The sequence below is a fragment of the Lampetra planeri genome, chromosome 65, assembly GCF_965212315.1.
Source record: "Lampetra planeri chromosome 65, kcLamPlan1.2.h2, whole genome shotgun sequence".
NCBI classification, from domain to species: Eukaryota; Metazoa; Chordata; class Hyperoartia; order Petromyzontiformes; family Petromyzontidae; genus Lampetra; species Lampetra planeri.
In genome coordinates, this window is record NC_136171.1 from 3,088,464 (window position 1) to 3,101,131 (window position 12,668).

General features: G+C 51.2%; 1 protein-coding gene across 1 annotated transcript; it reads left to right on the forward strand.

Moving 5' to 3' along the window:
• Nucleotides 1-2,997: 2,997 nt before the first annotated feature.
• Nucleotides 2,998-11,111, forward strand: MRPL39 (mitochondrial ribosomal protein L39). Its single transcript, XM_078619850.1, has 10 exons — nt 2,998-3,170; nt 4,187-4,405; nt 5,000-5,139; nt 6,201-6,300; nt 7,110-7,177; nt 7,495-7,607; nt 8,210-8,275; nt 8,936-9,125; nt 9,650-9,697; nt 10,641-11,111. The coding sequence occupies exons 1-10, from the start codon at nt 3,137-3,139 to the stop codon at nt 10,773-10,775; spliced, it is 1,113 nt and encodes a 370-aa protein (XP_078475976.1). The 5' UTR covers nt 2,998-3,136; the 3' UTR covers nt 10,776-11,111.
• Nucleotides 11,112-12,668: the final 1,557 nt, after the last annotated feature.

Genomic DNA, 12,668 nt, shown 5'->3' on the forward strand with positions numbered 1-12,668 from the left:
AAACCCTCGGAGACAGGATGAACGTCCGACTCCAAACGTCATTTATTGAGTTTAACGAGGTAAAACTGGTGATAAAACACAGATACAGCATCTGTTATAACCCGGAAACACCAACACAATGAACACCACAGCACCAGAACATTATCCCAGATAACATGTTTCCCAGCAATAGACCCTGGATGGACCAGGCCCCCACACTACCATTGAACAACTACACAAGAGCACAAGCCGATGCGTTACATAAAGGCACATCGTGTATTCATCACACTGCACCCCAAATGTACAGCATTGCACATAACACTAAACTGTGGATGAGATACTTCGTCATCTTTACTCTCAGGATCGCAACATAGCCACCTGGGCACAAGTCTGACTCGACCTACTAAATCACAAGTAACATCCACAATAAGGAAAGTTGCAGGCTTCGTTGCTAACTAGGCCTCGTATTTACCACAACAACTTAACAGCACCATAAAGGCATTTACATCACTATAACGGTCATTTCAACATTACAACAGCATTGCCAATATTATAAGAACATAAACAAACTTACTGACAATGCTTCTCAAAGTCCCACGACGGACAACTGCGGCTGGCTTCACTGGGACGCGATGTGTGCTGCCATCTTGAATTATGTGCGTAATGGCCGACGCCCGCGTGGTTAAGCGAGAATCTTAATTTGCAACTTCCTGGTCACATGACCAAAACCAGCATCAAAAACAGGAAATTCCTGTGTACAAACGCAAAACTCCTGCCGTGAGGCATAACAGGTAGAGTGGGTGTGTGAGTGTGTGGGTGAGTGAGTGAAGCCCGCATGCCCAGCCACCGCATGCCTAAACAGCTTTTGTTCGGCCGGATCGAGGGGGCTAAACGGGCGCGGCACGGGCTAGAGAAGAGATGGAGTGATGTGGTACAGGAGGACGTGGAGCTGAGTGGACTTGCCGATGACTGGTACCAGCGGTGTCAAGATCGGCCTCAGTGGAGGAGGCTCGTGAAGGACGCTACTGGGCAGTTGGAGGCAGTCGCCCTCCAACAACAACGGAGGGCGGAGGAGCGACGCTCACAACAACGAGCGGAGCGCCGGGTGGCTAAAGCACAGCAAGTTGGCACAGTAGGGGGCACAGTTGGTGCATCAGCCAGTCATCTCGGTCATCTCGGTCAGTCGACCCGTGGCACCTGGGTCTGCCCCGTGACCTCCTGCCAGCGGGCGTTCGACACTTCACGTGGCCTCAAGGTGCACATGGCCTGGCACAAGCGTCGTGGTGACGTCACCGCCACTTAGTGGCGAATGGCGGTTGTTGTTGTGAGTGAGTGGGTGGGTGTGGGTGAGTGGTTGAGTGAGTGTGTGGGTGTGTGTATGGGTGAGTGAGTGGTTGAGTGAGTGTGTGGGTGGGTGAGTGGGTGGGTGTGTCATACATGTCAACCCATACGGTTTACCCCGTATTCTTGTACAGGGAAATTCAGCTTTTAGATCCTTACAGCGTATAGCCGTTTGTGATGGGATTTTGTAGGATGGACGTTGATATGTATACGGGCACGGGGTGTGTAATAAGGTCTGAATTGGTGTGTAATAAGGTAGGGCACTGATAAGGGGTTGACAGGTATGAGATGGTGTTTGCGTAAAGCGTTCGAGCAGCGGCATTTTGAACGAGCTGAAGTCTACCAAGCACTTTATTTGGTGGGCAGCAGTGGGGCAGGGCCCTGATTAAGGCTCGTGTAGGCCCTAGGCACATCTGTTTCGTATGCCTTCAGTGATAACGTTTTACAGTTAGCACTGTCTCCGATCAACCGTGGGACAACGCCGATTGTCTTCCCTTGCCCTGCTGACATTGTGAGAAAAAAACACAATTTGAAGATGTTGTTTGCTAATTTTTGCAATGAAAAATCTCGCGAATTTCATCTCCGGTGTTAATTTTTCTCACCTTATGAAAATAAAAAGGACGACATGACTGCAACGTATCACAACTGTGCCTATATAAATATATTTATTCAAGAAGATATCTTGATTAAATTGTTTTAATCACACATACAAACAAAACATGGGTCAATTTGTTTTTGTAGGCCCTTTCAGTTTTCGTTGCCCCCTAGGCACAGTGCCTACTGTGGCTGACTGGATAAAACGGCCCTGGTGGGTGGGGGAGTCAGTGGGTGTCTGGGTGAGTGGGTGGCTTGATGAGTGAGTGGGTGAGTGAGTGGGTGGCGGGGCGAGTGAGTGGGTGGGTGGGTGGCTGGCGAGTGGGTGAGTGGCTAGGTGAGTAAGTGGGTGGCTGGGCGAATGGATGAGTGGCTAGGTGAGTTAGTGAGTGGCTGGGTGAGTGGGTGGCTGGGTGGGCGAGTGAGTGGCTGGATGAGTGAGTGGTTGGGTGCCTGGGCGAGTGGGTGGCTGGGTGAGTGGGTGGCTGGGTGAGTGAGTGGTGAGTGAGTGGGTGGCTGGATGAGTGAGTGGTTGGGTGCCTGGGCGAGTGGGTGGCTGGGTGAGTGGGTGGCTGGGTGAGTGGGTGGCTGGGTGAGTGAGTGGCTGGATGAGTGAGTGAGTGGTTGGGTGCCTGGGCGAGTGGGTGGCTGGGCGAGTGGGTGGCTGGGTGAGTGGTGAGTGAGTGGGTTGCTGGGCGAGTGGCTGAGTGGCTGGGTGAGTGAGTGGGTGGCTGTATACACCGTGTACAATGTATACATTGCATTTGTAAAACGTGAATTAAAAACACATTATACTTTTCTCTCCGCCTGATGAAGACCGTTTGTGTTGCGATCGAAACGTCGTGGGTTTATTGTTTTTATTATTTTTAATTGATTTATTTTATTTGTACTATTTTTATTTTGTATTGTGCTTTTTGCGTTTATGATTTCAACTTGTTATTTATATATTTATTTTATTCTTATTTTTCTACGTGACTTTACCGAAAGAAGCAAGAATACAAAAACAAATGATACTGTACATAAAATCGTAAACTATTTTTTTTAAATCGCGTTTTGTCTTTTCGACCGCCGCGGCCACCGTAGTGACCTTGGTACAGTGCGCGCACTGTCCTCACATGTCGAGTCGTGGGCTGTCACTTGGTAACATTTTAAACTTTAAAAGTCTTTTTTTGTGTAGGGTTTATTTTTTATTTCGTTTAAATTCCACATCGCTCACCTCGCCATGGCCTCAGCGATTCCTCGCATCGTCACCAAACGTGAGTTTTATATCATATTTTTTTTTTGAATAATTAAATTTCGATTTAAAGCTTTGGTGACTGCAGGGATTCATCTTCTTGGTTCTTTCGGTAAAGTCACGTAAAAGGGAAGTGATAAAATAATAAAAATTAAACATAATAAAATAATTCTCACGACGTTTCGTTCATTCAGACGTTTCATTCAGACGCTGTCGCCTCGACAGACCTGGTTTTCACCTGAGGACGGCTGCTTGCGTTGTGGCCGAAACGTCGTGAGAATTATTTTATTATGTTTTATTTTTATTATTTTATTACTTCCCTTCTACGTGACTTTACCGAAAGAACCAAAAAGATGAATAATTAAATGTTTACGATGAGGATTCGCGTGTTATATCGGGCGCTTTCTTGAATGCCTCAGCAACTCAAAAGCGTCGTACGTGTGTGTATTTACGTGCGTGTGTATAGTGGGAGCGGTAGTGTGGAGGTTAGCACACTGTGCTACGAACTTGGAGTCTATGGGCAGTGTGAGTCTACGGGCAGTGCTGAGTCTATGGTGCAGTGTTGAGTCTATGGTGCAGTGTTGAGTCTATGGTGCAGTGTTGAATCTATGGTGCAGTGTTGTGTCTATGGTACAGTGTTGAGTCTACGGTGCATGGTTGAGTCTACGGTGCAGTGTTGAATCTATGGTGCAGTGTTGAGTCTATGGTGCAGTGTTGAATCTATGGTGCAGTGTTGTGTCTATGGTACAGTGTTGAGTCTATGGTACAGTGTTGAGTCTACGTTGCATGGTTGAGTCTATGGTGCAGTGTTGAGTCTATGGTGCAGTGATGAGTCTATGGTTCCGTGTTGAGTCTACGGTGCATGGTTGAGTCTACGGTGCAGTGCTGAGTCTATGGGGAACTTTGTGTGCGTGCAGTGCTGAGTCGATGTGCAGTGCTGAGTCTATGGGGAGCGTTGTGTGTATCTATGTTGAACTTTTCTCGCACCGGACGTAGCCAACCAAGCTAATCGGAGGTTGTCCCTTGTCGCCGTCCCAGGGCTGCTCTCCACGGCCGTGTCTGCGGCGCCGTGCGTGGCCGCGGCCTCCGTGGCCACCGCGGCCCGCCGCGTGGCGCTCTTCGAGGCCGAGCGGCGGCGGCAGCTGGAGCTGCTGATGCGCATCGAGAAGGTGGAGCTGAAGCACATGGGGCCCGGGCAGCGTGGGGCCACCCTCGTCATGAACCGAGGCCTCTCCACGCCCTACAACTGCGCCCAGCGTGAGGATCGATCGGAGCCGCACGTGGCTTGCACGCTCGACGCTATTAAGTTCCTCCTACGCGTGTGTGCATGTTATACATCTCTCGCGCGGGACGGAGCCAACCGCGCTAATCGGAGGCCTTTGCGTCGATTATTTCGGCCCTGGTGGCATCTCGACCTCGGCCGACACGACCTTACACCAGAGGTCACAATCGGGTACCCGATACCCGTACCCTACCTGATACCCGGCTACCCGTACCCGGCCGGGTACGGGTAGCCGTTTGCGACCCTGGTGCGGCCGGGTACGGGTAGGCCGTGAGTCACTGGTGAGTAATCGTTTGTCACTCATTTCCCAACGTCTTGTCTCTTCTCACAATTCAAGTTTTTAGAATCAACCCACCCGCACCTGCAACAAGGCTTCATCCCAGAGGTCGCAACCGGGTACCCGATACCCGTACCCTACCCGTACCCGGCCGGGTATCGGGTAGGTTACGGCCGGGTACGGGTACGGGTAAGGAATCAAAACCCGTTTGCGACCTCTGCCTTACACTCTGCCGCACGCCTTCCCCCCGGCCACCTTCCCCCCCCGCCCGCCTACCCCCGGCACCCTCCAGATCTGAGCGAGTGGTTCCAGACGCGCTCCGTGCTCGCGAGCATCGACGGCGAGCTCTACGACATGTACCGCCCGCTGGAGCGTGGCGGGCCCATCACCTTCCTCACCTTCAAAGACGTGGACGCCACGCCCGTCAACGAGGTCTGTCCCGCGTGGCCACGCTCCCCTGCCAAGAACTCCTCCCCCTCCTGCTCGCTCCCCTTTCGTTCGAAAGTATCGGGGTGGGGGAACCTACTCCGGCCCCCCTGCCTGTTCCCCCACGAGGTCCGACCGCCACCGCTGCCAAACCTCCGATTTCCCGCAACTCCAATTAGCACGGTTGGCTACGTACGGTGGTGCAAAAGTAGTTCAAACGGCCCACAGACGATGAGATCCGTCCGCCACTGTGCGAGCGTTCTTCGTCGCGCTAGTCGGGCAACGGAGGGGGCGAACGCTTCCCGCCTGGCGGCAATGGCGCAGTTTTATAATTTTTAACGCCGCGCCCAGTCAGCTCTTGTCTCTTCAAGTGGTGCTGGCCGCAAAGGCAACGCGTGGGGTGCTCGCGTGATCGAACTTTGCACGCCAGTTGGTATTTTTGTTCCAAATGTCACCATCATCGCCGTCACCATCATCATCGTGACAACCACTATCATCATCACCATCATCATCATCATCATCGGCACGTTAATCAACACTGTTATCATAACCATCAGAATCATTACTGTAATCAACATAAAAATCATAGGCATTACCATCATGTATGTATGTATGTTGAACTTCTTTCGCACAGTGCCTAGCCAACCGTGCTACTCGAAGATGCAAATAAACGAATAGGTCATCCACCACCGAGTCTGTGAGTTCGATACCCAAATTTTGTGTTGTTCACTAACAAATTTTATTAACATTAACACAACTTATACCCATATTAGTGGTTTCTGGCAGAGAGGTGCGCAGAAAATTGTTATATTTTTGGATTATCCGCGATTTTGAATTATCCGTGTCCGTCCTCCCCGTCATTAGCGCGGATAATCGAGAGCCTGCTGTGAGTGTGTATGTTGAACTTCTTTCGCACCCTACGTAGCCAACCGCGCTAATTGGAGGTGCTCGCTGCAGCACATGCCCCGGACAGTATTCCAAGTCCACACTGGGAGTATCTTTGCCTTTCTGTTGTCCGTGTGGCCACGTGTGCGCTCCCTCGCCCGGCCCGTTGCGTGCCTGCGCAGGCCTACTGGCGTTCCTGTGCCCTCATGCTGGGCTCGGCCCTCAGCAAATCCTTCAAGGAGGAGTTCCCCATTGAGCTGATCGGCTCCCCTGAAGTTCCAGGTGAGGTTCCACTCCAGACCCAAGCGCCGTGAGCGCTGTTCCTTTCAGTAACTTGAGTCATTCGATGTCCTAGCCTGGCAGCAGTAATTCCGATAGCCACGCTCAGTCCTCTGCTGCTTTCTTGTCCTATACCTTGCACTGCGATCGTTGTTTGTATTTAACACGTAGGCTTTCGCGACCAATATTATTCATAATCAACGTTTTTGGGTTTAGATCGCGTTATTTATAAATGTGTCGTAACCCTCCACCACCCGACACGGCCAATCAGCCAAAAAGTGTCACGTTGACAAAAGACAAATAGTTCACTGCTTTAGCCCACCGGTGTGTTGAAGCGTGAAACCACAACATTTACAATTTGAGTACGACGTTTCGCTGGTAATTGCATCCAGCATCATATGAGTTGTTTGTATTGTTTGGTGTTGTAACTTTTTGACCCGCCCCTACTGGATTCCTCTCGTCTAAAGCTGATCGGATTTCTACGGGATAAATAAAAAAAAATGATGATTAGCGAGTATCCGGCGTTCTTCAAATTCCGGCACCCCCGAAGCCGATGATCTTCTGTAGTAACAATAATAACAATGTTGTAGGCGTAGGGGAGATGTTAAGTTTAAACGTCGATTAAATTCACCTTGAATTGAAAGACAATTTTCACCGACGCGTTCTTGACCCTTCTGCGCACGCCGATTGCTTGCGGCTGCATCCTGACACCGCCGCCGCTGCCCTGGTGCCCTGCTGCCACCGTGGTGCCCTGCTGCTGCCCTGCCCTAATGATGTCGTGGTGCCCTGCTGCCCCTTGTCCTGTCTCCCAGTCATATCCGGAGCCTTCTGCTACGACGTTCTGCTCGACGCCAGACTCGACGCCTGGGTCCCGTCGGAGGTGAGATGCCTCAAATCTATTTTTACGTTTTTTTTTTACTTTACCAGGTAAGGCCCGCTGAGCTGTATAGCTCTTTTTCAGAAGAGATACATGTGGAGCGAAACTCCCATTAATTAACGGTCATTAATTGGCAGTTAACACCTTCATATGTAAAGGACCACAGATGACGATTTTGATGATGATGATGATGACGATTATGATGTTGATGATGATAACGAAATTGATGATGACTAAAATTGTGGTGATGATGATGATGATAAAGACGAGGATTATGATGAAAGCGACGACGACGATGATGATAATTTTTGCGGTTCCAGGATAATCTTCGCTCCATCACACGCGAGGTCCACCTGCTCCTCAAGGAGAACCTGCCCTTGGAGCGCCTCTCCGTTGACGCCAGCATCGCCCTCGACATGTTCAGCGACAGCGGGTGAGTTGTCAGGTTACCCGCTCACACACACTCCCCGCTGACGTCAGCGTCGCCCTCGACTTGTTTCCACGACAGTGGGTGAGGCATCACAAAGACAAAGAACCCCTCCCCATCCCATCCCGTATAGCCCTTAACAGACTTTAACACCATTGTAACCTCATTTGCCAGTAGCAAAATATTATAATTGTTTTTTTACCCTTTTATCTGGCAACAAAACTGACACCTTTTTTTTGGCCTTTTGGCGTCATCTGGTCCAACAGCATGTGAGACTAGGCTCTAAAGAAAGCTGTCTTGGGTGTGGACCAATCAATTTCAAGGACAGTGCATACATTATCAGAGTTATGTTTTTTATTTGCATTCCGACTGCAGGTATTGTGGTCAATGCAAACATAACTCCTTATAAAAAAGGTGTCAGTTTTGTTGCCAGATAAAAGGGTAAAAAAACTATTATCTTAACAGACTTGTTGGGGCAAGTGCCATTAGCGAGTAGCAGCACCGACGTAGGCCGGGCACTGTGGCATGTGACTGAACCGGGGTGCCACTCTCGCGTGATGTAGCCCGCTTCCGACGGAGCCTGAATGGTCTGTGTGTCCCGTCTCTAGGCCTAAGGTGGCTGCGATCGAAGAGAAAGCCTCGAAGAACGCGGAGCGTAAAGTCACCCTCTACAAGTACGTCCAACGGCGCACGATATTCGTACGCCTCCCATGAGCACGGTTGGCTACGTGCGGTGCGAAAGAAGTTCAACATATGCACAACCTTACATGCGTTACGGTAACGGTGAGGATCCAGAGGTCACCGGTTCTGTTTATTTCCTGGCTTTCCATGCACGGCGCATCAGGATCTCCGGATGAAATGTGCCTTACAACTGTAAATTATGAATATTGATATGCGAGCAAATGTGACCAAATGTGCAGGTGCAGAGTGGTGGTTGTGTGCTCCATCCGTACGCACCGTTGAGTCTTCTTTGAAACTTAGCGTTGGGTACGTTTAGAAATCTGTCCCGTGCCCATCACACACAATACCCACCCACACACTGACCCACACACAACCCCACCCCACGCACCCGACCCTACCCACCCACACTACCCTACCCCACCCCACCCACCCTACCCCAACCACCCAACTACCCACCCACTCACCCTACCCCACCCACCCACCCTACCCCACCCACCCACCCTACCCCACCCACCCTACCCACCAGCCTGACCCCACCCTACCCAAAAACCTGACCCTAACATACCCACCCACCTGAGCCCACCCACCTGACCCCACCCTACCCAACTCTACCTACCCACCCACCCGACCCACCCTCCTTACATCATTCCCAGGCTCGGGGACTTTGTGGAAGTCAGCGACGGACCGCACATCCCGCGCACCGGCTTCTGCTTCCACTACGACGTCACTGCCGCCCACGTGCTCAGCCCCCCGGCGGCCGGGGCGGCACCGCAGCCGGACGCGGTGGCGCCGGCGGGGAGCTTGCGGAGGTTCCAGGGAGTCTCCCTGCCCTGGCCACTCAAGGTGGGTGCCAGCTAGCTTGCTGGCTCACACCACACGGCCGTGTGTTGTTGTCTTGGTGTGTTTTCGGACTGCTGCTGCTGTTGTTGTCATCGGGGCGCGTGGGGAGCTTGCGGAGGTTCCAGGGAGTCTCCCTGCCCTGGCCACTCAAGGTGGGTACCAGCTGGCTGGCTCACGCTGGCTCATGCCAATAAGGGCACCACGGTGGCTAGGATATGTTAACTACCTCGCCTGGTGTACAGGAGGTCGTGGGATTAATCCCAATCCTGACACCTGCTCTATATTTGTAGTTTGTGTGCGTGTCTCACTCTCTCTCATCATCATCACGGTGGCTAGGAGATGTTAACTACCTCGCCTGGTATACAGGAGGTCGTGGGCTTGATCCCGATGCTGACGCCTGCTGTATATTTGTAGTTTGTGTGCGTGTCTCTCTCTGTCCCCATGGTCGTGTGGATTTTTCTTGGGGTCCTCTGTTTTTTTCCTCCACATTTATACAATCAACATCACCTGTTAATTTGTGTTCACAGACCCATCACGTTCTCTGGAGCCGTCTCGTATCAAGGTCTCGTAAACTGGTACGTCACAAAATAACTATTCCACCAACGTCGTCGTCAGACATGGTCTATCCACTGCTGGATGAAGCCCCCGCCCCCCCCCCCCCCCCCACATCGTCGCCATCTTTCATGACCTTGCGATGCAACTATCCCCTCTGGCTCCCTCTCCCTTATTCAACTTCGGATGCCACTACGCCCCCACCGATATTGGCCTTGACCGGGAATTTAATGGGGTTCGTAGCGCAGTGCGCTAACCGTTACATACCAATCTAGATTTGAAGTTTTTGTGACTGCAGGGATCCATACTCTTTGGTTCTTTCGGTAAAGTCATCTAGGTATAAAATAAAATAAATCACGACGTTTCGTTCACAACACAAGCAATCATCATCAAGTGGGAAAACCACAGCAAGAACATTTTTGCTGAAGTGGGAGAGAGATACCATGGTAAGAGGTTATATATGTAAGAGAGGGGGGAGGGGCAGGGGAGAGTTGCGTGGACGCTAGGAGAGGGAGACGTGAAGCTAGGACGGGGGGGAAGTGTGTCCTTTACGAAAAGAAAGCCTGAATCGCAAGATTCTTTTTTGTTTGCTGCTACGTTGGGATGTTTTGGCAATTGATCCCGTGAACTCCGGTCATCCTCGCAGCAGCAACGGCTTTTGGCTCGCCCATCGAACAGAGAGGGTGGTCACTGCATCGCGTGCCGTTTTCAGATGCACTTCTGCGCGCCGTCTGGGACCGCTCTTCCGAGTTTAGGAAGCCACTGGGAGCTACGCTGCACTTTTAAATCGTCTAGATTGAAATCCCGCACGTAGCCAACTGTGGTGCGGTGGGGAAGGACCACAAACCAAACGCAAAAAGCAGTTTCAAAGAAGCGGGTTTTCAATCGAGATTATCGCGTGAATGCCAACGCTTTAAAAAAATATTGCGGCCAAATTTTTTGTAAAAAAAAAAATTTCTGTCGAAGGTGACGGAGGACAGGATGGAAGCTGAAGAAGTCGCCGTCGCTTCCTCACCAGCGGAGCCCTCGTCTGCGGAGCCCTCGACTGCTGCCATGACCACCACGACCACCACGACCACCACGACGACTGCTGCTGCATGAGAACCCGCGGCTCCGAGTCGACGGTTCACATCTCCCTTAAAAACGAGTTCGCGACCCAATAAAAAAAAACACTTCAATCCGCCCACGGAGCAGCGCATCGTGAGATTGCGCACGTGTGGGTGACGAGGTCGGGGTGGGTGGTGGGGGAGGCGAGGGAGGAGACGGGCGCTTGGGATATCACCTCCCCCACCCCCCTTCAGGGTATAGACGGGAGTTGGCTTCCACGCGGGACTGTTCCCAACGACGATCTCTACCGCTCTACCGCCCCACCCTTGTGCCTCCTCCCCTTGTTGTTCCCCCCTCCTCCGTATATATAAAAACAAACACCGAAACTCCTGCTCGTAGTGACCACCGCGTGTGTGTTTGTGTGTGGGGCAGTGAGCCCAATTTTTGTCCCCCCACCCACCATCCGTCGTTGGACCCAGGAGTGCCGAGTCGGGGATTTAGTCCGCGGAGTTTCCGTACCCCCCCCCCACTTCCGCCTTGTCGAGGTTTATGCCTGGCGCCAGGCTCTCTTGTTACGTTGCAACTAAGCAAACAAAACACTTAACTCGGTGTAGCACGTAGTAGGAGGCGTTCACGAGAAATATCTAAAATAGAGGATTTTGGGTTAGATCGCGCAAATATAAATGTGCCGTTAAACCTGCCGCCACCCAACGCAGCCAATTAATAAGGTTTGTCACGTATACAAAACGAATCGGCATGTGTTGTGTTCGTGACAAATCTTACTGATTGGCTGTGTTGGGTGGTGGCTGGTTTAACGACGCATTTATGTTTACGCGATCTAACCCAAAAACCTCGTGTGGAAAACACTTAACTATTTGAAACTATTTTTATTTTATCAGGTAAGGCCCACTGAGCTCTGTAGCTCTTTTTCAGAAGCGACCTGGCCACAAATGATAGCGCCAACGAAGTGGCTTATCACGTGGAAATTTATAGCAGCTAATTACCCAAAAACACGTGACGTTCATTCTAAATGTGGAGTGGAAAACCGGAGGACCCGGAGAAAAATCCTCGCTACCACTCCAAATATACAGCAGCAGGCGTCAGAGTTGGGATCGAGCCCGTGACCTCCTGTACACCAGGCGAGGTGGCTAACATCTTGCCACCGTGGGATCGAGCCCGCGACCTGTATACCAGGCGAGGGAGTTAACATCTCCTAGCCACCGTGGCGCCGTTAAATCTGCGTCGTCACTCCCAACCTGTGGCCCGTAAACGATTCCTCGCGCTACATCAACTTCAAACGAATTTTTACCCACGCAAATCCTTTAGGCCTGTACAACGACAACAACAGACGGGTATTACTGCGCCTCGACTTCTCACCACAAGTGGCTCTAAGTTTATGACCCCTGAAAGGATGATCGTGACGACGATGGCCGAGTGGACCTAGGTTGTTTTCATCTCCCGTCGTGACGCCGGTAGTGATTCGTTCGTCAACGGATGCCATTATCTCCCAGAGTAGAGAATGCACGGTAACATATTGGCATCACTGTGTTGTTTATGATGCATGTACATTGAACTTGTTTTGCAACTGCGCAGCCAACCGTCATAATCGGAGGTGCGGCAAAATCTGCTGGGATGAGCGCCTCCCCTCTCCGCACACTGTTGTGGGTCGTGGCCATTATTTGACCATACTTCACCACGCTGGTCAAGGCCCATACAAGCACCACTCTCCAGGCTCGCCACCTGCTTAGCTGCTTAGTTCTGACTTTTATGGGGAAAGTTCCCCAGGCTATTTCGCCATAGGCCATGATTGATGGTCAACACACTTTTCTGGCATAAGGAATTCCAACGGTTTGTAAGGTAATTTTGGGGTGCTGATTCCAAATCTGGCATCAGTTTTTATCTATCACATCAGGTTTTTGAGATATCAAATATTGCATTTTCAATCAA